At 44.1% G+C, this 26,379-nt stretch overlaps 1 protein-coding gene across 1 annotated transcript in view; it reads left to right on the top strand.

Moving 5' to 3' along the window:
* Positions 1 to 1,000: 1,000 nt before the first annotated feature.
* The window catches only part of LOC115190178 (cilia- and flagella-associated protein 54-like), a 40,615-nt gene continuing 15,236 nt past the window's right edge, over positions 1,001 to 26,379 (top strand). Inside the window, exons 1-12 of the mRNA XM_029748664.1 lie at positions 1,001 to 1,287; positions 1,611 to 1,746; positions 1,998 to 2,121; positions 3,740 to 3,895; positions 11,249 to 11,455; positions 12,109 to 12,196; positions 12,329 to 12,505; positions 16,058 to 16,124; positions 16,319 to 16,504; positions 16,697 to 16,783; positions 16,880 to 16,999; positions 17,091 to 17,144. Coding sequence (XP_029604524.1) covers positions 1,127 to 1,287; positions 1,611 to 1,746; positions 1,998 to 2,121; positions 3,740 to 3,895; positions 11,249 to 11,455; positions 12,109 to 12,196; positions 12,329 to 12,505; positions 16,058 to 16,124; positions 16,319 to 16,504; positions 16,697 to 16,783; positions 16,880 to 16,999; positions 17,091 to 17,144 — 1,563 coding nt within the window. The 5' untranslated portion in view covers positions 1,001 to 1,126. The remainder of the gene's footprint in view (positions 1,288 to 1,610; positions 1,747 to 1,997; positions 2,122 to 3,739; positions 3,896 to 11,248; positions 11,456 to 12,108; positions 12,197 to 12,328; positions 12,506 to 16,057; positions 16,125 to 16,318; positions 16,505 to 16,696; positions 16,784 to 16,879; positions 17,000 to 17,090; positions 17,145 to 26,379) is intronic.

Below are 26,379 nucleotides of genomic sequence, written 5' to 3'. Positions count from 1 at the left end.
GAAAAGCATATTTTTTGTCCATTAAAATAACATCAAATTGATCAGAAATACAGTGTAGACGTTGCTAATATTGTAAATTAATATTGTAGCTGGAAACTGCTGATTTATAATGGAATATCTACATAGGCGTACAGAGGCCCATTATCAGCAACCATCACTCCTGTGTTCCAATGGCACGTTGTGTTAGCTAATCATTTTATAATTTTAAAAGGCAAATTTATCATTAGCAAACACTTTTGCAATTATGTTACCACAGCTGAAAACTGTGTGGTCAAAAACAAGGACATTTCTAAGTGATCCCAAACTTTTGAATGGTAGTGTACATACACACACATGATAACATACACACTATACACACACGTACACATGGATTTTGTGTTGTAGATATGTGGTAGTGGAGTATGGGCCTGAGGGCACACACTTCGTGTGTTGTGAATTCTGTATAACTGCCTTAATTTTGCCAGACCCCAGGAAGAGTAGCTAATGGGGATCCATAATATATACAAATACAAATATGGATGGATTATCTTGACAAAGGAGAAATGCTCACTAACAGGAATGTATACAAATTTGTGCACAAAATTTGAGAGAAATTATCTTTTTGTCCATATGGAAAATGTCTGGAATATTTTATTTCAGCTCATGAAAAATGGGACCGACACTTTACATGTTGCATTCATATTTTTTGTTCAGTAAATATATATTTTTCAAAAACATAGGGGTCAAAATTATTGAAATTGATCATTTTGACCTCTACCTCTTTGAGAGAAAAAAAAGATTACTCGTTAAACAAAATATCTTTCTTTGAGCAATTGTATTAGTATGAAATAATATAATGTCCCCATTTTTTTCTCCATAAAATATAGCTCAGTATTTGAATTCTGTATTTTATTCAGTCATTTTGTCTCATCAAGAGGGTCAATAATTTCAGGCCCCACTATATGTACGTATGTACAGTACATTGAAACACCCTTCATGTTTTATACAAATATCTTTAACTTGAGTCAAAAATATAATTAAATAGTTGACACCACTATTATACCATGTGAATAATTGTACTTTTGTGTGTCTGTTTCCCTCCATCCGTCCTTAGCTCTGGCAGGTGTTTGAATTGGAGGATGAGGAGATGGAGGCCAGCATGCATTTCTCCGCCCCTCTGGATGACGGTACCCTGGTGGACCTGAGATGGATCAGGAGCCTCACCCTTCACACCCTTGAGCTGCTCTACCTCAAGGCTCGCTGGGAGACTCTGGCTCACCTCGCCCTGCTCTTCAACTCACACACACGGTAGGTAACATCCCTCACACACACACACACACACACTCTCTCTCTCTTGCTCTCTCTCTTTCTCACACTCTCTCTTTCTCACACTCTCTCTTGCTCTCTGGCTCTCTTGCTCGCTCTCTCGTTCTCTCTCTCTCTTGCTCTCTGGCTCTCTTGCTCGCTCTCTCGTTCTCTCTCTCTTGCTCTCTCTCTTGCTCTCCATACACACAGTTGACCCTGCTCTTCAACTCACACACATGATAGGTAGTTTCCATCCTGTCACAGGGAGGTGTGCGTGCCTGCCTGCCTGCCAGTACTGTCTCTGTCCTATATGTTGTGCATCCCAGAGAGCGCTACACCCACATGATCACTCCTATCCTGGTCCACGCTCAGAGGAGACTGCTAGAGAGGATCAGCTACTTCGGAGGACCTCCGGTCCCTCAGCCACACTTCATCAAAACGCAGAACCTCACTGGAGAGAAGGTTAGAGGGAATAGACACAAGCTTTTACCACCCAATGAACAGGGTGTCATACTTGATCTCAATGTCAGGACACTAATCCATTCCTAAGGCTTAGTGTGGACTAGAGGATAACTCTGCTTCTATGGGGTATGGTTTATAATGAATACTGTAGGGACAGAATTGAGACTACTGCTGTGTGTTAGGATGCTGTTTGTGTGTGAAGAGTGGGTGTACAGTGTGTGTGTTGAACAGTCTCTACCCCTGCGTGTCAGATCACCAATAAGAACTATGCAGGGAGACAGCTGCTGAATTGCTGGACTCCCCCTGCTGTGCCTGCCCCCAGACGAGGGTGCAACACTCCCACCAACCCAAACGCCGAGCTCCTCGAACTCTCTGGTACGGCAATCCAGTAGCAGCTGGAAATCAATCAGTCAATCAATTAATCATATTTTATTGCTATAAGTCGATAAGCCTAGCACTTTTATTGATATAGGCCAACCTTATTATGCTATTTATTCCAGGGCTTGACATGAACTTTTTTAGCAACTTGTCCTTTGGACAAGTAGGACCCGATTTGTTTTACTTGTCGAAAAGTTCAAGTCACTTGTCCCTCCAAAAATGTAAATAGTTTTTAACACATTAGATGCATTAGTAGGCGACACTGCCTATTGGCTTCTGATGCATATTCAAGGAGATGTGGGTAGCTGCATCCCAATATGGTGACAGAGATTGGGTAGTGGGTGTGTCGAAAGGAAATTAGTGGGCGTGTTGAAAGGAAAGTAGTGGGCGTAGTGGGCGTGTTGAAAGGAAAGTAGTGGGCGTGTTGAAAGGAAAGTAGTGGGCGTGTTGAAAGGAAAGTAGTGGGCGTGTTGAAAGGAAAGTAGTGGGCGTGTTGAAAGGAAAGTAGTGGGCGTGTTGAAAGGAAAGTAGTGGGCGTGTGGAAAGGAAAGTAGTGGGCGTGTTGAAAGGAAGTAGTGGCGTGTTGAAAGGAAGTAGTGGGCGTGTTGAAAGGAAAGTAGTGGGCGTGTTGAAAGGAAAGTAGTGGGCGTGTTGAAAGGAAGTAGTGGGCGTGTGGAAAGGAAAGTAGTGGGCGTGTGGAAGGAAAGTAGTGGGCGTGTGGAAAGGAAAGTAGTGGGCGTGTGGAAAGGAAAGTAGTGGGCGTGTCGAAAGGAAAGTAGTGGGTTTGTTGAAAGGAAAGCAATGAGGCTGATGCAATAGATCCAACATGATCATTTATTTCTTCATATTTTAAGCTCAACAATGCGCAAATGGCTGTAGGCTACGTAGGAATGTTCCAAAATGCAATTAGCGGAAAACGCCTTTCTCAAAAGTTTGAGCAGTTTCATGTAACAGAGATGAAAATATCCAATAGAAATTAAGAAAGAGGTGAGATCTAACTAGCATCTAGCATGGGTTACTTACAGTGCCTTTGGAAAGTATTCAGACCGATTGACTTTTTCCACATTTTGTTAAATTACAGCCTTATTCTAAAATGGATAAATAACATAAAATGTAGTTTACAAAACAATGCTGACCGCCTTCGCTCAGATTCAAGGTGGGTGATGAACGGTGCACAAATGTCATGGTCCTTCACTCTCCGGGCTATATTTATGTCATTAAGAGTCTCGTTAAAGTTTGGCTACATTTTCTGGATGTCAGCATCGGTTTGGCTGTAGCCAAAATATGTATTGTATATCACCTACACTTTGAGATGTAGGCTTTTTTACTTACAGTATGTACATGAAAAATAGATGAAATAGAATATTATTCCAATGTTTGCCTTTCAATTATTTTCAGTGTAATTGTTTGATTTTGAGATTTTTTTTCTATATTCTTCTTGGACAACAATTTTAATTTTTTTACTTCTCCCGGACAAGAGGACAAGCGTTAATGTCGAGCCCTACATTCAACCATTCATTTTTTAAATAAATCATCAGTCATTCTGGTCTGTGGGTATATTGATGTGTCGCCGAAGTCATATTGTGGTGTGTGTGTGTGTTTTGGTCTGTTGTAGAGGTGCGCCGGGCCATGTGTGTGGTGTGTGTTCCTCTGGATGTGGAGGATACACTGTGTTGTTTCAGGGAGGCCCTGGAGAAGGGCCATCACACTCTGCAGAACTTCCAACACAGCCGCACACTGCTACTACTGCTGCTGGCACACACACAGCCCTGTGAGTACATCCTTTCTATCTCACTTTGCTGTGTGTTTGTGACTCTGGCCTTTAGTCAATCACATTTTGCTCATCTCCTGCGTCCTTCTCGCCTCATTTTAAAAAAGGTCAAAGTTAATCGAGGAGAGTCAGCGAGTGAACGTGGATTGAAATGCGCTTGAAATGAGACGGTCCTTCTCCACTTGCGCATTTTTAGGCAAATTAAGTTTACAGGGGTGGATCAAAACAAATGAAGTTAGAAATGTTAGACATTTTATAGATAAATAGCGTATTGTTTTTAAACGTGTGCATATTTTTTTCCTTTATCAAAACAAAATCTGATTCAAAAGGGGTGTTGCAGATTTTGAAAATATTTCGCTGTAGGATACACATGAATATCCTCGATGAAAGGTGGCTATCGAGGAGGGGAGGACACTCTTCCGTTTGCCTACTAGTGAATTGACACACTCCTCGACCACTCAACCACTTATCCGGGTTTCCGGGTCACAAGAGAGAGGACGGAGGACTGTCTTTTTCCTAAATGAGATAACCCCTGTCTGTTGCCGAGTGGCGGGAGGAGGAGAAAGAAAGAGACAGCAGCAACCAAGCCGACTCGCATTAGTTACTAACTTTTAGCTGCCAAAGCTATGTTTTTTATCATCCAATCTGATTACATAGTACCTGTTTTGACTGCATCAAACCGAGAAGAGAAGACAGTTAAGCTAGCTAGGTAGCTTGGTTGGCTAATCAAATCTACATAGGCTGCGCTTTCACCCGTCCTGCACAATAACAACAGCAGCTCTAATCAATGTATTAAGGAACAGCCTACCTCTTGGCCCTTGGTCGTTGAAACGTATCCTTCTCATTTAACTTTTAATTCCGTCATTTTAATTGCATCTTCCATTGATCTCCTAAGTTGATTGCCACAACAGACACAGAGTCAGAGGCTAGTGCCGCTTTGATGGCTTGTGATTGGCCGACAAAAACAAAAAGCTACACGCCCCACTCGTGAAAAACACGCGCCTCTCTCGGGTTCGTGTGGACCCGTGAAGACCCCTACTGTGTATACTTCTTCAACTATAACCATATTACATTTCCATGAATTAACATAGGTTTGAATGAGAACCATAGGAATACAGAGGTAGCTATTCAAAATGGTCCTGCTCCTTGGCCAATTAAGCTACAAGGCTAACTTATGAACATTCAGGCTATCCTAACTTATATCTACACTGAGTGGACTCAAAACATTAAGGACACCTGCTCTTTCCATGACATAGACTGACCAGGTGAATCCAGGTGAAAGCTATGTTTCCTTATTGATGTCACTTGTTAAATCCACTTCGATCAGTGTAGATGAAGGGGAGGAGACTTTTAAGCCTTGAGACAATTGTGACCGACCGTCTCGATTCGATCTTATGTAGCAACATTTGAAATTGTGTTTTTTACATTGGATAAAGTAAAGACTCTGAGCTAGAAAATGGTATATCATACAGTATACTACATTTGAGGAAAAATGGGAAAGTAATTCTGCTTTGAAAGTTGATAAACTTGTAACCCCACTTTTGAGAAAATGGACTTTGAATATTTTGGTACACCTTAGCCCCACCCTTCTCTTTAAGGATTCACATGTGAGGCCTTGTGCTAAACAGTGAGTATGGTAGTGAGTGTACTAAACAACCAAAGATTTCAAGACTAAAGGCTGATTTATAATATGTCTATCGACATGTCTGTATAGACATTAGCACATTAGAGGCTGCTGCCCTATATACATATACTTGAAATCACTGGCCACTTTAATAAATGGAACACTAGTCACTTTAATAATGTTTACATATTTTACACTACTCATCTCATATGTATATACTGTATTCTATTCTACTGTATTTTAGTCTATGTATTACTCATCTCATATGTATATACTGTATTCTATTCTACTGTATCTTAGTCTATGTATTACTCATCTCATATGTATATACTGTATTCTATTCTACTGTATCTTAGTCTATGCTGCTCTGACATTGCTCATCCATATATTTTTATATTCTTAATTCTATTGCTTTACTTTAGATTGTGTGTATTGTTAGATATTACTTGTTAGATATTACTGCACCCTTCGAGCTAGAAACACAAGCATTTTGCTACACCCGCAATAACATCTGCTAAAGACGTGTATGTGACCAATATGATTTGATTTGATTAAAGTTGTCGCAGTGACAACTGTAATGGTTGTTCGACATCAAACTTGTCGAGAAAGTACCTATGAACACAAAAGCGACAGGCTGTATGACATCAGCAGCGAATAAACCCATCCATTTAAAAATGAATTTAGTATATGTCAATCTAGCAAACCAGGCAACTAAAAGCAACTTTCTAAACAATGTTTTGGTTAGTTTCTAGCTTATTAGTTCAAATAATGATCATATAGCTGACAACGTCTTAAATGTTCCACATTTTTATTCATTATTACAGAAAAATAAACTCACAACAAGCATTATTTACAAGTTAATGGCGAGCTAATTACAGAAAATCGCTTACGGTTGTGAATGTGACGAAATAAAAGCAGGGCCTTCAACTGGAGAATTTAACAACTTGGACACTGTCTCGTTAAATCCTGTTAAATCCTAATTTGACTTTGGTGCAGGTCATGTTGTTCTTCACATTACTGTCTCTGGTAAACACACACTATATCAAATAATGTACATTTGTCACATGTACAGAATACAGAAGGTGTAAACGATACAGTGAAATGGTTACTTGGATAGTGGAGTCTTTTATTTAGACATGTAGCTAGCTAGCTAAACAATGAAACATAATCCCAACTCCTAACGTTACTACCCTGCATGAATTTAACTAGGTTCATTGTTAGCTAGCTAGCTAACATTAGACTATATCTAGCAATGCAAATGAGATATGAATAATATTACTACACAGATCATACACGTAACGTTAGCTTGCGAGCTAGCCAGCCAGCTAATGTTAGCTAGCTAGCTAACGGTATGCTTTAACTTGCAATGAATTCGACTTTGTGATCAAATTAGAAATGTATAATATCTGAAAATGTTGCTAACTAGACTCTCTTACCCATATACTATATATATACACTGCTCAAAAAAATAAAGGGAACACTTAACAAGACAATGTAACTCCAAGTCAATCACACTTCTGTGAAATCAAACTGTCCACTTAGGAAGCAACACTGATTGACAATAAATTTCACATGCTGTTGTGCAAATGGAATAGACAACAGGTGGAAATTATAGGCAATTAGCAAGACACCCCCAATAAAGGAGTGGTTCTGCAGGTGGGGACCACAGACCACTTCTCAGTTCCTATGCTTCCTGGCTGATGTTTTGGTCACTTTTGAATGCTGGCGGTGCATTCACTCTAGTGGTAGCATGAGACGGAGTCTACAACCCACACAAGTGGCTCAGGTAGTGCAGCTCATCTAGGATGGCAAATCAATGCGAGCTGTGGCAAGAAGGTTTGCTGTGTCTGCCAGCGTAGTGTCCAGAGCATGGAGGCGCTACCAGGAGACAGGCCAGTACATCAGGAGATGTGGAGGAGGCCGTAGGAGGGCAACAACCCAGCAGCAGGACCGCTACCTCGGCCTTTGTGCAAGGAAGAGCAGGAGAAGCACTGCCAGAGCCCTGCAAAATGACCTCCAGCAGGCCACAAATGTGCATGTGTCTGCTCAAACGGTCAGAAACAGACTCCATGAGGGTGGTATGAGGGCCCGACGTCCTCAGGTGGGGGTTGTGCTTACATCCCAACACCGTGCAGGACGTTTGGCATTTGCCAGAGAACACCAAGATTGGCAAATTCGCCACTGGCGCCCTGTGCTCTTCACAGATGAAAGCAGGTTCACACTGAGCACGTGACAGACGTGACAGAGTCTGGAGACGCCGTGGAGAACGTTCTGCTGCCTGCAACATCCTCCAGCATGACCGGTTTGGCAGTGGGTCAGTCATGGTGTGGGGTGGCATTTCTTTGGGGGGCCGCACAGCCCTCCATGTGCAACCTCAGAGGTAGCCTGACTGCCATTAGGTACCGAGATGAGATCCTCAGACCCCTTGTGAGACCATATGCTGTGCGGTTGGCCCTGGGTTCCTCCTAATGGAAGACAATGCTAGACCTCATGTGGCTGGAGTGTGTCAGCAGTTCCTGCAAGAGGAAGCCATTCATGCTATGGACTGGCCCGCCCGTTCCCCAGACCTGAATCCAATTGAGCACATCTGGGACATCATGTCTCGCTCCATCCACCAACGCCACGTTGCACCACAGACTGTCCAGGAGTTGGCGGATGCTTTAGTCCAGGTCTGGGAGGAGATCCCTCAGGAGACCATCCGCCACCTCATCAGGAGCATGCCCAGGCGTTGTAGGGAGGTCATACAGGCACGTGGAGGCCACACACACTACTGAGCCTCATTTTGACGTGTTTTAAGGACATTACATCAAATTTGGATCAGCCTGTAGTGTGGTTTTCCACTTTAATTTTGAGTGTGACTCCAAATCCAGACCTCCATGGGTTGATAGATTGGATTTCCATTGATTATTTTTGTGTGATTTTGTTGTCAGCACATTCAACTATGTAAAGAAAAAAGTATTTAATAAGATTATTTCTTTCATTCAGATCTAGGATGTGTTGTTTAAGTGTTCCCTTTATTTTTTTGAGCAGTATATTTCTGTACAGCACTTTGAGATATCAGCTGATGTAAGAAGGGCTTTATAAATACATTTGATTTGATACATGGATGAACGCTTTTCCCTCTCTGTCACAGATGCCATGGTTGCCCTTAGTTTGAAGATGTACTCCGGAGACAGGTGTTTTATACAACAGCCTTCTGTGTTCTCTTTTCCACTCCCTCCGCATTTGCAATCAAACGCCTGAATTTTCTCCATCTCCTTAGCTATCATATTCTGCTTCCACCGATTTCAAAACTCGGTCATCTTCGTGATATATATATTTTTTAAAGAATGACCTACACATACTGAGTCTTATGTTATAGAAGGAAGCGTGCTACATGGCAGACCAATCTGAACTCGTCGCTCTGCATGTCCAGCCCATCCATTATCTCAGCCAATCATGGCTAGCAGGAAGGTTCATATAGCTTTTTCCATTGCTAAACCATCTAGGCACGTGACTTAACCATTTTATTTGTATTTACAGATGATATACCAGTTTGTTATTAAGGTACATCAGCGTTCACATGTTCCAGGAGGCATTCCTGCTAAAAATGCCTCTCCTGTGAAAAAGTGACGCACGACATAAGCCTAGTTTCCTGAAACGAGTCACCATTAAGACATGGATTGTGTACAGTGCATTTGGAAAGTATTAAGACACCTTCCCTTTTTTCACATTATGTTTTGTTACAGCCTTATTGCTCCAGAGCGCTCACGACCTTATTTCCCTCATCAATCTACACACAATACCCCACAATGACGAAGCGAAAACAGGTTTTTAGAATTAAACAACAGAAATACCTTATTTATATAAGTATGCAGATCCTTTGCTATAAGACTAGAAATTTAGCTCAGGTGCATCCTGTTTCCATTGATCATCCTTGAGATGTTTCTACAACTTGATTGGAGTACACCTGTGATAAATTCAATTGATTGGACATGATTTGGAAAGGCACACATCTGTCTTTATAAGGTCCCACAGTTGACAGTGCATGTCAGAGCAAAAACCAAGCCATGAGGTCGAAGGAATTGTCCATAGAGCTCCGAAACAGGATTGTGTTGAGATCTTCAATGCTGAATATTACTTCAGCATTGAAGGTCCTCAAGATCACAGTGGCCTTCATCATTCTTAAATGGAACAAGTTTGGAACCACAAAGACTCTTCCTAACAGCTGGCCGCCCGGCCAAACTGAGGAATAGGGGAGAAGGGCATGGTCAGGGAGAACTGACCAAGAGTTCCTCTGTGGGGATGGGAGAACCTTCCAGAAGGACAACCATCTCTGCATCACTCCACCAATTAGGCCTTCATGGCCAGACGGAAGCCACTCCTAAGAAAAGGCACATGAGAGCCCACTTGGAGTTTGCCAAAAGGCCCCTAAAGACTCTGAGTCTATGAGAAAAAAGATTCTCTGGTCTGATGAAACCAAGATTGAACTCTTTGGCCTGAATGCCAAGCATCACGTCTGGAGGAAACCTGGCACCATCCCTACGGTGAAGCATGGTCTTGGCAGCATCAAGCTGTGGGGATGTTTTTCAGCGGCAGGGACTGGGAGACCAGTCAGGATCGAGGAAAAGATGAATGGAGCAAAGTACAGAAAGATCCTTGATGAAGGATCAGGACCTCTGACTGGGGTGAAGGTTCACCTTCCAACAGGACAATGACCCTAAGCACACAGCCAAGACAACGCAGGAGTGGCTTTGGGACAAGTCTCTGAATGTCCTTGAGTGGCCCAGCCAGAGCCCGGACTTGAACCTGATCAAACATCTCTGGAGAGACCTGAAAATAGCTGTGCAGCAACACTCCCCATCCAACCTGACAGAGCTTGAGAGGATCTGCAAAGAGGAATGGGAGAAACTCGCCAAATACAGGTGTGCCAAGCTTTGTAGCGTCATACCCAAGAAGACTCGATGCTGTAATTGCTGTCTAAGGTGCTTCAACAAAGTACTGAGTAAAGGGTCTGAATACTTATGTAAATGTGATATTTCAGTGTTTAATTTTTAATACATTTGCAAAAAAAATCTAAAAACCTGTTTTTGCTTTGTCATTATGGGGTACTGTGTGTAGATTGATGAGGTTAAAAAACTATTTAATCCATTTTAGAATAAGGCTGTAACATAACAAAATGTGGACAAAGTTAAGGGGTCTGAATTCTTTCTGAATGCACTGTCTGTGTGCCATTCAGAGGGTGAATGGGCAAGACAAAAGATTTAAGAGCCTTGGAACGGTGTATGGTAGTAGGTGCCAGGCGCACCGGTTTGTGTCAAGAACTGCAATGTTGCTGGGTTTTTCATGCTCAACAGATTCCTGTGTGTATCAAAAATGGTCCACCACCCAATGGACATCCAGCCAACTTGACACAACTGTGGGAAGCATTGGAGTCAACATGAGCCAACATCCCTGTGGAACGCTTTTGATTCTTTGTAGAGTCCATGCCCCAACTAATTGAGGCTGTTATGAGGGCTAAAGGGCATGCAACTCAGTATTAGGAAGGTGTTCCTAATGCTTTGTACACTCAGTCTATTGACATTAGCATAAATTATATGAAATGTTCTCATCTTAGCGAAGCCTAATGAAGACAATATACAGTTGTGAATGCTACACTATTTTTGTGGAAATGTATTCTTTGTCTTAACTGATTTCACTGCATGCTTGATACTATGCCTATGAAACTGACATCTGTGTCTCTTTGCCAGTGTTTGAGGTTCCATTCTGTAAGGAGAACAGTAGCAAGGCTCAGGGTCATGGCAGGGTGGACTTTAACGTGACGGTGTGCACTGCCCCGGCCATCGGCCCTCCAGACCTGACCACTGAGGACTACAGCACCCTGAGTTCTATCTACGGCTGCCCTCTGCCCCCCAACCAGATACACACCGTCATCAACTCCTATAGCAACTGCATACGTAAGAGACATGACCCATATAACACTTTAAAAAAAATGTTTTACACATTTTCCTGATATCCAATTGGTAGTTTACGACCTTGTCTCATCGCTGCAACTCCCCAACGGGCTCAAAGGTCGAGACATGCGTCCTCCGAAACATGACCCACCACTCCGCGCTGCTTCTTAACACACTGCTCGCTTAACCCATAAGTCAGCCGTACAAATGTGTCGGAGGAAACACTGTTCAATTGACGACCGAAGTCAGCTTGCAGGCGCCCGACCCGCCACGAGTTGCTAGAGCGCGATGAGCCAAGGAAGCCCCCCGGCCAAACCCTCCCCTAACTAACCCGGATGACGCCAGGCCTATTGTGCGGCGCCCTATGAGCCTTCTGGTCATGGGATCGAACCCAGGCTGTAGTGGCACCTCAGCTGCGATGCAGTGCCTTAGACTGCTGCACCACTAACATTGTTTTTTTTAAAGCTTCAGTCACACTGTTACTCTTCACCACTCTATTGCTGGTCACTAGTTTACCTGTTAGCTTCACAATACCAGTAACTGTCGTCAGACCCATATTCCACTTGTATCTGCAAAGAAATGGTTGTGATTGATCCTTCTGATTGTGCTGGATATTTGTTTCTGGGTGTTTTTTTTTTTTTTTTACTTCAATCTAGAGTACCTTCAGGCCAACAACCATGACTCTCTCAGGGTACAGGCTCTACATGACCTGGGAAACCTGCACTATTATAATGGAAACAGAAGGTAAGATATGACCGAACTCATAATGTACAGCACTATTTGTATTGTGTTTAATTTGTATGTCTACATGATTATATACAATTGTTGAAAACCAACGTTTTTTCTTATTCTGTGTGATTCTGCTTGTAACCCAAGGGCAGCTCATTCCTACTGGAGCAAGGCAGTGGACTGTGCACTGCAGAGCTCTGGGGTGCTAGACTCATGGGACGGGGTGTCGTGGGGTACAGGTTCCTTCCAACACCAACCCACCCTGAAGCAGGCTGGAGTCTGGGGCTGTCTGCAGGGAGCTTTACTGACAGCTAAGATCGCACAGTGAGTCTCTGAGTAAAGTCTGTACCAACTTTAGTAGCTAACACAAGCATACAGTATACAGTGCATTCGGAAATTATTCAGACCCCTTGACCTTTTCCACATTTTGTTACATTACATTCTTATTCTAAAATCGATTAAATGAATAAAAATCCTCATCAATCAACACACAAAATAAAAAAACATGAATACCTTATTTGTGTAAGTATTCAGACCCTTTGCTATGAGACTCGAAATTGAGCTCAGGTGCATCCTGTTTCAATTGATCCTCCTTGAGATGTTTCTACAACTTGATTGGAGTCGACCTGTGGTAAATTCAATTGATTGGATATGATTTGGAAAGGCACACATCTGTCTTTATAAGGTCCCACAGGTGACCAAGAACCAGATGATCACTCTGACAGAGCTCCAGAGTTCCTCTGTAGAGATGGGAGAACCTTCCAGAAGGACAACCATCTCTGCAGCACTCCACCAAACAGGCCTTTATGGTAATGGCCAGACGGAAGCCACTCCTCAGTAAAAGGCACATGACTCTCAGACCATGAGAAACAAGATTCTCTGGCCTGATGAAACCAAGATTAAACTCTTTGGCCTGAATGCCAAGCGTCACATATTAGAGGAAACCAGGCACCGCACATCACCTGGCCAACACCATCCCTACGGTGAAGCATGGTGGTGGCAGCATCATGCTGTTGGCATGTTTTTCAGCGGCAGGGACTGGGTGACTAGTCCGGATTGAGGGAAAGATGAACAGAGCAAAGTACAGAGAGATCCTTGATGAAAACCTGCTCCAAAGCACTCAGGACCTCAGACTGGGGTGAAGGTTCACCTTCCAACAGGACAACGACCCTAAGCACACAGCCAAGACAACGCAGGAGTGGCTTCGGGACAAGTCTCAATGTCCTTGAGCCCGGACTTGAACCCGATCTAACATCTCTGGAGAGACCTGAAAATAGCTGTGCAGCAACGTTCCCCATCCAGCCTGACAGAGCCTGAGAGGATCTGCAGAGAAGAATGGGTGATACTTGCCAAATACAGGTGTGCCAAGATTTGTAGTGTCATACCCAAGAAGACTCGATGCTGTAATTGCTGCCTAAGGTGCTTCAACAAAGTACTGAGTAAAGGGTCTGAATACTTATGTAAATGTGATATTTCAGTGTTTTATTTTTAATACATTTGCAAAAAAATCTAAAAACCTGTTTTTGCTTTGTCATTAGGGGGTACTGTGTGTAGATTGATGAGGGTAAAAAACGATTTAATCCATTTTAGAATAAGGCTGTAACATAACAAAATGTGGACAAAGTTAAGGGGTCTGAATTCTTTCCGAATGCGCTGTCTGTGTGCCATTCAGAGGGTGAAATGGCAAGACAAAAGATTTAAGAGCCTTGGAACGGTGTATGGTAGTAGGTGCCAGGCACACCGGTTTGTGTCAAGAACTGCAATGTTGCTGGGTTTTTCATGCTCAACAGATTGCTGTGTGTATCAAAAATGGTAATGGGAGAAACTCCCCAAATACAGGTGTACCAAGTAGAGGTCGACCGATTAATCGGAATGGCCGATTAATTAAGGCCGATTTCAAGTTTTCATAACAGTCGGTAGTCGCCATTTTTGGATACCGATTGTAGCCGATTACATTGCAATCCACAAGGAGACTGTGTGGCAGGCTGACTACCTGTTATGCGAGTGCAGCAAGAAACCAAGGTAAGTTGCTAGCTAGCATTAAACTTATCTTATAAAAAACAATCAATCTTAACGTAATCGCTAGTTAACTACACATGGTTGATGATATAGTTTATCTAGCTTGTCCTGCGTTGCATATAATCGATGCGGTGCCAAACGGGTGATTTAACAAGCTCATTCGCGAAAAAAGCACTGTTGTTGCACCAATGTGTACCTAACCATAAACATCAATGCCTTTATTAAAATCAATACAGAAGTATATATTTTTAAACCTGCATATTTAGTTAATATTTTCTGCTAATATACATTTCTTTTAACTAGGGAAATTGTGTCCCTTCTCTTGCGTTCCGTGCAAGCAGAGTCAGGTTATGTGCAGCAGTTTGGGCCGCCTGGCTCGTTGCGAAAAGTGTGAAGACCATAACAAAGACAGTAATTAATTTGCGAGAATTGTACATAATTATGACATAACATTGAAGGTTGTGCAATGTAACAGCAAGATTTAGACTTAGGGATGCCACCCGTTAGATAAAATACGGAACGGTTCCGAATTTCACTGAAAGAATAAACGTTTTTTATTCAAAATGATAGTTTCCGGATTTGACCATATTAATGACCTAAGGCTCGTATTTCTGTGTGTTATTATGTTATAATTAAGTCTATGATTTGATATTTGATAGAGCAGTCTGACCGAGCGTTGGTAGGCAGCAGCAGGCTCGTAAGCATTCATTCAAACAGCACTTTCCTGCATTTGCCAGCAGCTCTTCGCTGTGCTTCAAGCATTGAGCTGTTTATGACTTCAAGCCTATCAACTCCCGAGATTAGGCTGGTGTAACCGATGTGAAATGGCTAGCTAGTTAGCGGGGTGTGCGCTAATAGCGTTTCAATCGGTGATGTCACTCGCTCTGAGACCTTGAAGTAGTTGTTCCCTCTGCAAGGGCCGCGGCTTTTGTGGAGCGATGGGTAACGATGCTTCGAGGGTGGTTGTTGTCGATGTGTCCCTGGTTTGGGGCGAGGAGAGGGACGGAACCTATACTGTTACTTGCAATACTATAGTGCCTATAAGAACATCCAATAGTCAAAGGTATATGAAATACAAATGGTATAGAGAGAAATAATCCTATAATTCCTATAATAACTACAACCTAAAACTTCTTACCTGGGAATATTGAAGACTCATGTTAAAAGGAACCACCAGCTTTCATATGTTCTCATGTTCTGAGCAAGGCACTTAAACGTTAGCTTTCTTACATGGCACATATTGCACTTTTACTTTCTTCTCAACACTTTGTTTTTGCATTATTTAAACCAAATTGAACATGTTTCATTATTTATTTGAGGCTAAATTGATTTTATTTATGTATTATATTAAGTTAAAATAAGTGTTCATTCAGTATTGTTGTAATTGTCATTATTACAAATAAAAAAATATATAAATCGGCCGATTTAATCGGCATCGGCTTTTTGGGTCCTCCAATAATCGGTACCGGTATCGACGTTGAAAAATCAGAATCGGTCGACCTCTAGTACCAAGCTTGTAGCGTCATACCCAAGAAGACTGTCATCGCTGCTAAATGTGCTTCAACAAAGTACTGAGTAAAGGGTCTGAATATGTACTTGTGGTATTTCAGTTTTCTTTTTTTTTATATAAACTGTTTTTTCTTTGTCATAATGTGGTATTGTGTGTAGATTGATGAGGGGAGAAAAACAATTTAATCAATTTTCAAATGAGGCTGTAACGTGGAAAAAGTCAAGTCTGAATACTTTCCGAATGCACTGTATGTTCACTGAAATAATAAATAATCCGTTGATCAATACAGTCACTTTCACAAATGTATTGTAGTGATGTCACTGACCTCATTGTGTTTTGACCAACAGGTATGCCTTGACCTCTAATATCAGTCAGCGCACAAAATGCTGCCTCCTATCTGCCCAGCTTTTCAAGGTATTGTCTGTGTCTGACATGTTGTGTTTGTACTAGCACATCTTGATCATCTAATAAACTTGGACAATACCATGATTAGTTGAATTAGATTGGTGCTTGGCTGAAACAAACGTCTGCTCACCCTGTATGTCTCCTGGACCAGGGTGACCACCTGTGTAGTTAATCATGTCCTGTGTGTGTGTCTCTTCCACCAGTGTCTCCTGCGGGCCTCCCTGCCCCACCCTCAGAGTGACCTGCAGTACTCATCCTATACTGTAGGAGAGGAGCTGGTTCCTGGTCTGGACCTGTTCTCTGAACCTGACCGAGGACACCTGGGAACCACTGTGTCCAGCCTGGCCTTCTTATGCCACTGGCTCTACACCTCAGGACACCATCTCACAGTACATACGCAGACTGCATCTGAAATGTCGCCATATTCCCTATTTAGTGCACAACTTTTTGGCCAAAGTCCGATGTGGCAATGTATTCTTCTTTTTCATTTTGAATTAACCAAGCATCTGACCAGGGAGTTTAGTAGGCGTCTCAAGAAAGTTAGCTATTGGTTTCAATGCCTCTGTGTTCTGCTGTTACAGGCCCTGCCTATGCTTGCTCTCTATCTGCATTTTGTGGGGACTGTGTGCCGAGACCCACACCTCACCATTAAAGGAAGGATACTGAAGGTTGGTATGAATATCTCAGTTACATGTGATTCCACTGTATCTACAGTGTATGTGTGTGTGTGCCCATTAGGATATATGTATTTCTACTGTGTGCAGGTGAAGGTGCTGACAGAGCTGGGGCAGTACTGTCAGGCCATGAAGGAGACATCCCTGATGACTCAGGGAGAGGAGATCCCACTGCCTCACGGATGTTACAGCGGCATGGAGAAACATGCGGTACTACTGACACACACACACATTCTCACACAGTTAATACAGCATATTCTTTGAACAGAATTTGTATATGATTGATTTTATTCATCTGCAGACAATCAGAAAGTTCTTCACCAACAAGTCACTCATGGACTCTGCAAACATACAGGTATTTAAGGTTGTAATAACACTTAAAAAAAACAGTTTTCATTGTATGGCTCTAACAGCGTGTGTGACTGTATCTGTGCCCTGTGTCCTGTACTGTGTGTGACCTTAGTGTATCTAATGATAGTGAGTAAATCTGATGGTAGTGTGTAGTAATATCCTGTTAAAACCCCCTAGAGTCGATGTCCGTGCCCCCTGTGGAAATCTAATTAGCATCATTTAACAAATCCCCATAAAAATATGTCAGTTTAAGCTAGAGATATCCGCCAATGTCGCACATCCGCATATGCGTTGAAAGTTGACAGAGTTAGAGCGATGTTTGTCAGACCATGAGGCATCCCGAAAACCGGTCTTCTCACATAATTGTCTGTAGCTTCCGAATGGTTTGGCCTACAAACAATGACCCTCTATGTTTCCATATGTTTCCATCCATGAGACTCTCACAATGGTGTTTTCCGTTTTGCTCGTCGACCCCCACAAGCGTCTTGGGACTCGTCTGAAGTCTGTACAGCAAATCTGCCAACTTCTGTGTGTAGCGTCCCAACAATGATGCGCTGATGCACGTAACAAAGTTGACAGGTATGCGTAAAGATGGGCAGCCTGGCACCCTCAAGCACCAGGGAGGGGGAGCGGGAGCAGGCGTGACAGTACCCCCCCTAGGGGTGCCATTCGGCGTCCCACGTGGGCGAACCCAACAGGCCGGCTGAGGCATGGGAGCCCGATGGGCCTGCTGAGGCGTGACGTGGGGTGGGAGCCCGACGAGCCGGCTGAGGCGTGGGAGTCCGACGAGCCGGCTGAGGCATGATGTGGAGTGGGAGCCTACAGAGCCAACCGAGGCATGGAAACTTCTCGAGCCAGCTAAGGCGTGGAAGCCCGACGAGCCAGCTGAGGCACCCGGACCCGACATCAAAAAACAAAAACTCCTTGATGCTTCAAATTGTGGTGTCAGCATTCTGTAAGTACAGACGCTGGGAGATGAGAAGCAAGTACAGGGAGCGAACATTTAATAAACAACGGACATGAAACAGGACAAGGACTGCGTCTGGACAGGGGAAAAATAACGACATCAATGCTGACACGGGTATGGAACAAACAGATATAGGGAAGGCAATCAAAACGTGAAGGAGCACAGGTGAGTCCAATGAAGTGCTGATGCGCGTAACGCAGGTGACATGTGTGCGTAATGATGGGCAGCCTGGCGCCCTCGAGCGCCAGGGAGGGGGAGTGGGAGCAGGCGTAACAATAACTAACATTCAAGACTAGCTTACGAGGTACAAAGGAGTGTTTTGTGTGTACAGTCGTGGCCAAAAGGTTTGAGAATGACACAAATATACATTTTCAAAGTCTGCTGCCTCAGTTTGTATGATGGCAATTTGTATATACTCCAGAATGTTATGAAGAGTGATCAGATGAATTGCAATTAATAGCAAAGTCCCTCTTTGCCATGCAAATGAACTGAATCCCCCAAAAACATTTCCACTGCATTTCAACCCTGCCACAAAAGGACCAGCTGACATCATGTCAGTGATTCTCTCGTTAACACAGGTGTGAGTGTTGAAGAGGACTAGGCTGTAGATCACTCTGTCATGCTGATTGAGTTCGAATAACAGACTGGAAGCTTCAAAAAGAGGGTGGTGCTTGGAATCATTGTTCTTCCTCTGTCAATTATGGTTACCTGCAAGGAAACACGTGCCGTCATCGTTGCTTTGCTCAAAAAGGGCTTCACAGGCAAGGATATTGCTGCCAGTAAGATTGCACCTAAATCAACCATTTATCCAATCATCAAGAACTTCAAGGAGAGCGGTTCAATAAATGAGCAGATGATGATGTGCAAGTAGAGATACTGGTGTGCAAAAGAGCAGAAAAGTAAATAAAAACAATATGGGGATGCGGTAGGTAGATTGGGTGGGCTATTTACAGATGGACTATGTACCGCTGCAGTGATCGGTTAGCTGCTCAGATAGCTGAAGTTTAAAGTAAGTGAGGGAAATATAAGTCTCCAGCTTCAGCGGTTTTTGCAATTCCTTCCAGTCACTGGCAGCAGAGAACTGTAAGGAAAAGCGGCCAAATGAGTTGTTGGCTTTGGGGATGACCAGTGAGATATGTTGTTATTGTGACCTGTGAGCTGAGATAAGGCGGAGCTTTATCTAGCATAGACTTATAGATGACCTGGAGCCAGTGGGTCTGGCGACGAATATGTATCGAGGGCCAGCCGACTAGAGCATACAGGTCGCAGTGGTGGGTGGTATAAGGGGCTTTGGTAACAAAACGGATGGCACTGTGATAGACTGCATCCAGTTTGCTGAGTAGAGTATTGGAAGCTATTTTGTAGATGACATCGCTGAAGTCGAGGATCAGTAGGATAGTCAGTTTTACTAGGGTAAGTTTGGTGGCGTGAGTGAAGGAGGCTTTGTTTCAAAATAGAATGCCGATTCTAGATTTGATTTTGGATTGGAGATGTTTAATATGAGTCTGGAAGGAGAGTTTAGTCTAGCCAGATACCTAGGGATTTGTAGTTGTCCACATATTCTAGGTCAGAACCGTCCAGGGTAGTGATGCTAGTCGGGCGGGCGGGTGCGTGCAGCGAACGGTTGAAAAGCATTTGGTTTTACTAGCGTTTAACTTCTCAGGGCTGCGTGGGACGCTACCGTCCCACCCACGGTTCACACTATTCAACAGCCAGTGAAAAATCACTCGCCAAATTCAAAACAACAAAATGTCATAATTCAAAGTTCTTAAACATGCAACTATTTTACACCATTTTAAAGATAAACCTCTCCTTCATCCAACCATATTGTCCGTTTTCAAAAAGGCTTTACGGCGAAAGCATAAAGTTAGATTATGTTAGGACAGTGCCAACACAAGAAAACCACACAGCCATTTTCCAAGCAGGAGATGGATCACAAAAACCATAAATACAGCTAAAATTAAGCACTAACCTTTGACAATCTTCATCAGATGACACTCCTAGGACTCAATGTTACACAATACATGTATGTTTTGTTCGATAAAGTTCATATTTATATCCATAAACCCCATTTTACATTGGCGCATGATGTTCAGAAAATATTTTTCCTCCAAAACTCCCGGTGAATGAGCACAACAATTTACAAAAATACTCATCATAAACGTTGATAAAATATTAAACTGTTATTCCAAGAATTATAGATACACTTCTCCTGAATGCAACCGCTGTGACAGATTTTTTTTTTAAATTCACAGGGAAAGCACACTTTGCAATAATATGAGTACGGCGCTCAGAAAAATACAACAGGCAATACAGATACCCGCCATTTTGGAGTCATCTAAAATCATAAATAGCATTATAAATATTCACTTACCTTTGATCTTCATCAGAAGGCACTTCCAGGAATCCCAGGTCCACAATAAATGTTGTTTTGTTCGATAAAGTCCATAATTTATGTCCAAATACCTCGTTGTTGGCGCGTTCAGTAAACTACTCCAAATGTAGGAAGCGCGCCCAAAATTTCACGACAAAGTCAAAAAAAGTTATATTTACGTTCGTTGAAACATGTCAAACGTTGTATAGCATCAATCTTTAGGGCTTTTTTAACATAAAACTTCAATAATATTCCAACCAGACGATTCCAACGTCTTGAAAAACGTTATGGAACACAGCTACCTCATCACGTGAACGCGCGCCACAAAACTCATGTAATTTTCTGAGTTACCAACTTCCCGGCCTTCTTGTTCGCTCTGTGTTCACCGCAAAAGCCTGAAACTAAGTTCTAAAGACTGTTGACATCTAGTGGAAGCCTTGGGAAGTGCAAAATGAACCCTAAGTCACTGTGTGTTAGATGGGCAATGACTTGAAAAGACTACAAGCATCAGATTTCCCACTTCCTGGTTGGATTTTTCTCAGGTTTTTGCCTGCCATATGAGTTCTGTTATACTCACAGACATCATTCAAACAGTTTTAGAAACTTCAGAGTGTTTTCTATCCAAATCTACTAATAATATGCAAATATTTGACTCTGGGCCCGAGTATTAGGCAGTTTACTCTGGGCACGTTTTTCATCCGAAATCGAAAATACTGCCCCCTATACTTTGACAGGTTAAGAGCAGTTAGAGGCCACGGAAGGAGTGTCGTGTGGCATTGAATCTCGTTTTGAGGTTAGTTAACACAGTGTCCAAAGAAGGGCCAGATGTATACAGAATGGTGTCGTCTGCGTATAGGTGGATCAGTGAATCACCCTCAGTAAGAGCGACATCATTTATGTATACAGAGAAAAGAGTCGGCCCGAGAATTGAACCCTGTGGTACCCCCATAGAGACTGCCAGAGGTCCGGACAACAGGCCCTCCGATTTGACACACTGAACTCTGTCTGCGAAGTAGGTGGTGAACCAGGCGAGGCAGTCATTTGAGAAACCAAGGCTACTGAGTCTGCCGATAAGAATACGGTGATTGACAGAGTCGAAAGCCTTGGCCAGGTCGATGAAGACGGCTGCACAGTACTGTCTTTTATTGATGGCGGGTATGATATCGTTTAATACCTTGAGCGTGGCTGAGGTGCACCCGTGACCAGCTCGGAAACTGGATTGCACAGCGGAGAAGGTATGGTGGGATTCGAAATGGTCAGTGATCTGTTTATAAACTTGGCTTTCGAAAACTTTAGAGAGGCAGGGCAGGATGGATATAGGTCTTGTGGCGTACAGCAGGTCAGCCACCAGGGGGAGACTCGTCGAAGCCTGGTAACAGATGGAGTATACATCACGAGGCGATGGCTCGTGATGTATACTCTCCAGCCAAGACTAATTGGGTCTGATTGGGAGCTGGTGAGTAATCAAGAGCGGATTGCTCACCAGCTGTGCAAGGCCCATAAAGCTGCCAGAAGGGCAGCACACAGGAGGAATGGGGGAAGAAAGGACTCCCGTGGTATTGTTGACGGTTGCAGAGGTAAGAAGAGGGAGTTCAGTTTTGTGCCCGACAGGATACAGCCAGACCCGGAATACCAGAAGACAGCATCCCGGAGAGGGTCTCATAGGGGAGACCTATCCTTTTCTTTTTGATCTATTATTTAAATAAACACCCTTGAAACTGAGCTAATCCTTCTCTGTCCGTGTCTGATATGGGTAAACTTCTTGACCAAACCCCCTGGTCTGCCACAAGTGGTGGAGAATGCGGGCACGTCTGATAACGTCGTCAGATCAGGGTTGACGTTTACACAGTATCAGCATGGACGAGTTGATAGCTCAGTTCGTCCGGGCCCAACAAGCACAACAGGCGGTTCAGGAACGAACGCAGGAGGAACAGCGACTACAAAATGTCTGCCTCGTTGAGGAAGTCAGGAAGCTGCAAGGAGGAGCGTCTCCTGGATCACATCCCAACCAGTTTTTGATCAAGCTAACGGAAGACGATGACATCGAAACATACCTCTGTACATTTGAACCACCACGCGCCCTATGGGAAGGATGGCCAAGGCTGCAGTGGGCAAGTCTGCTGGCCCCGTTCCACTATGGGAATGCCCAAAAGGCGTATTGGGACGTGAACGATGAACAGGCGGCTAACTACGACGGACTCAAACGGGAGATACTCAGCCGCTATGGGTACAGCCTGGCCCATCGGGCTCAACGGTTCCACGACCAGGAGACCGAAAGGGGTAGGGAGATGTCCATTTCCTGTGTTCACGGGGACACAAAGCGGTATCCCACCATATGGACCAACATCGTGACGCCACAAGGGAGCTGTCAGATGATGGTGGGGGCAGTACCAGAGCTGCCGGTACCTCTCCTAGTTCGACGGTATTGTCTGCTGTTCGCGGCCCTATGGGGGCACGAATTGAGGAAGAAGGTACGAGCCGGCCAAAGAAGAGAGCGGGGACGACCAATAGCCTGTGCGGCCCAGAAGCAACCGGTTAACCAGCATGTGTCTACGGCTCCAGAGTCGGAGGGGGCGCCGGAACCCGAGCCCCCTGGGGAATCCCTGGAGGAGGAGCCCATCCTCCCCCTCCTCGATTTCGAGGGGCTAGTAGAGACCCCCACTGGGGGTCAACTGAGGGGACAATTCGGAACGGCCCAGTGGGAGAATCCGAACTTGAAAGCTGCCGCCGCCCAAGTGATAGCCGTGGATGGACAGCTACTTCCGGGGGTGAGTGACTGGCGATACCCCATTTTCAAATTAAGAATAACCTTTTGTATCAGGTGTCGCGCCAACAGGGGGAACTTCGAGAGGTATTGTTGCTGCCCCGACGGTACGTAGGAACCGTTCTTCAGCTGGCCCACACCCACCTGTTGGGGGCACACCTGGGAATGGAGAAGACCCGGGAATGGATCGCCGCCCAGTTCCAATGGCCCGGGATGAGGAGGGCCGTGGAAGACTACTGTCGCAGCTGCCCGGCGTGTCAACTCACTGCCCCGAAAGCAAACTTTCATAACCCTCTGGTCCCCCTGCCAATAATCGGGGTGCCCTTTGAATGCATCGCCATGGACATAGTGGGACCCCTGGTAAAGACTGCACGAGGACACAGGTACATCTCGGTAATAGTGGACTACGCCACCCGGTATCCCGAGACCATTCCCCTACGGGCGGCGGTGTCCAAGGGACTCGACCGGGAGCTGTTCCACCTCTTTAGCCGGGTGGGCATCCCGAACAAGATCCTGACAGACCAAGGTACGGAGTTTATGTCAGGCCTCATGAAAGAGTTGTGTGCCCTCCTGCAGATCAAGCCGATCCGGACCTCCGTTTTTCACCCGCAGACGGATGGGCTCGTCGAGCGCTTTAATAAAACGCTCAAACAGATGCTGCGGAAGGTCATCAAGCAGGACGGGAAGAACTGGGACCAGCTACTACCCCACCTAATGTTCCCAATCCTCCACTGGGTTTTCCCCGTTCAAACTCCTCTATGGGAGGAGGCCACGCGGCCTACTGGACCTCGCCAAGGAGGTGTGGGAAGCCCAACTGACCCCCTTACGCAGCGTGGTAGAGCACGTGGAGACAATGTGGGAGCGGATGACAGCCATGTGGCCAGTCGTGAGGGAACATATGGAGAAGGCCCAACGCGCCCAAGCCCAGGTCTACAATCGGGGAGCCCAGCCCCGAGAATTCCAGATGGGAGACAGGGTGTTGGTCTTGATCCCCACGGCCCGAAAGTAAGTTCCTGGCAACATGGCACGGACCATACGAGGTGATCGAGAAGCGGGGAACTGTCAATTACTGCGTACGGCAACCGGGGAGACGGCTGTTGGCCGGGGTTGGGGTAGCCAGGAGGAAAACATGGCCAGCCGTAGAGAAATGCTTATTGAAATTTTTGATTATCATGGATTTATCGGTGGTGACCGTGTTACCTGGCCTCAGTGCAGTGGGCAGCTGGGAGGAGATGCACTTGTTCTCCATGGACTTTACAGTGCCCCAAAACCTTTTGGAGTTAGAGCTACAGGATGCACATTTCTGTTTGAAAAAGCTAGCCTTTGCTTTCCTGACTGACTGTGTGCAGGGGCGAAAATCTGATATCAACTTTGGAGGGGACAATTACATTACATTTTCTCAAGAGCAATTCCTGAGGGGGACACCAAAAGTAGTGCTGTAACACATAGCCTACGTTTAATATGGTAAATGTATATTGAGGAACCAAAGAAATAAGGTGTTTGCCGTACTCCTAACTACCGGTACCCAAAACTACACAACTAATCACAACAGCAGTACCATTGCCTTTAACAAATCTTAGTTCAGTCACCAGTTTAAGTTGAGAGTGGGGGTATCCATGGCATTTTCCAATTATGTTCCTATTTTACAAGTCAAAAAAATTGAGAACCTTTCATAATGTTGCCAAACAAAGACTCAACAAACTTACCTGAGACTCCCTGTCTCTGCCAGTCTGTCCCTGCATATCTGTCCCCAACTCTGCTGTCTGTGTGCCATCTGTTGCCTGCTCTGCCTAATGACATCATTGTGAAACATTTCCATTAGAATTTCATTTCTTTCTTATGAACATTTTATCAACTAGTCTTTGAGATATTAGGCTACTAGGGTTCTTACTTTGCGTTTTGGTGTACTGAAAAATACTCTGATGTCCGTCTTTTTTCTGCCATTTTTCTACCTGGTTGGCTACACACACACAATATGTAGGTTATTTACAGTAGGAGATGGGCTTCTATCATCTTATCTTCTATCATTCTATATGGGCTTCGATCTAAAAGGTAGCTAGCAAATGTGAAACGGATTGCAGTGACAAGAGTTGACAGCTGTATGAGTTCACCATTTACACAACATATGCTGCAACCTTTTGTAATTTTAATCGTTTGTTTCATATTGGCTGGCTTCTAACAATAGCTGAATTTGCAAAGCTAGCGAGCACCAATTCAGTGGTGTTTGCTATAATCTTTGCTACCCGGGTTAAATAAAGGTGAAATAAAATATATAAATAAAAGTTCCCTTGCGACAATTTAGCTTTTGCAAGGAGACCATTAAATATATTTAAAACAATGGTAGAAGAGAGTGTAGTTCTGTTCAGTTTATCGCTAACCTTATCACAGCACTAACTTACATGCATGCTGATCTTGGAATAAACTGACGATAGCAAAGATTCCATCTTTGACGAGGCCACATAAATGGAATAGGTACTAGCTAGCTTAATAGTTAATATTTGCGCGCTAGCTCTGCATATTCAGCTAGTGTGTGTGTGCGATTGACTGGATTAACCTCACTCAGTTACTTGCATTCAGTACCTTTCAGACAGTAGATACGACCTCTCTGTTACCTAGCAAGCTAAGGAACTGGCAGTGGATCAAACCATTGTGAGGCAAAGGGTGGGGGGGGTCGCAATCTTTTGAAACTTAAAAACGCGCTATTAAGTGTCTATAATCAGCACAATTGCTTTCATTGCGTATTATTAATATTATTTAAATTACATAGTTATGTTTCAGTGATATATTGGGGGGGAAAAATCATATTTTTCCCAGGATGGGGGGGTCGTGTCCCCCCCGTGATTTCCGCCCCTGACTGTGTGTATTGGTTCCTGACTTCCCTGAACAGTTGCATATCGCGGGGACTATTCGATGCTATTGCAGTCCAGCACAGGATGTTTTTGTGCTGATCAAGGGCAGTCAGGTCTGGAGTGAACCAAGGGCTATATCTGTTCTTAGTTCTACATTTTTTGAAATGGGAATGCTTATTTAAGATGGTGAGGAAATTACTTTTAAAGAACAACCAGGCATCCTCGACTGATGGGATGAGGTCAATATCCTTCCAGGTTACCCAGGCCAGGTTGATTAGAAAGGCC

The sequence above is a fragment of the Salmo trutta genome, unplaced genomic scaffold (assembly GCF_901001165.1).
Source record: "Salmo trutta unplaced genomic scaffold, fSalTru1.1, whole genome shotgun sequence".
In the NCBI taxonomy this organism is placed as follows: domain Eukaryota; kingdom Metazoa; phylum Chordata; class Actinopteri; order Salmoniformes; family Salmonidae; genus Salmo; species Salmo trutta.
Note: the sequence above shows the minus strand (reverse complement) of the source record. Positions and strands in the feature narration are given on the sequence as shown.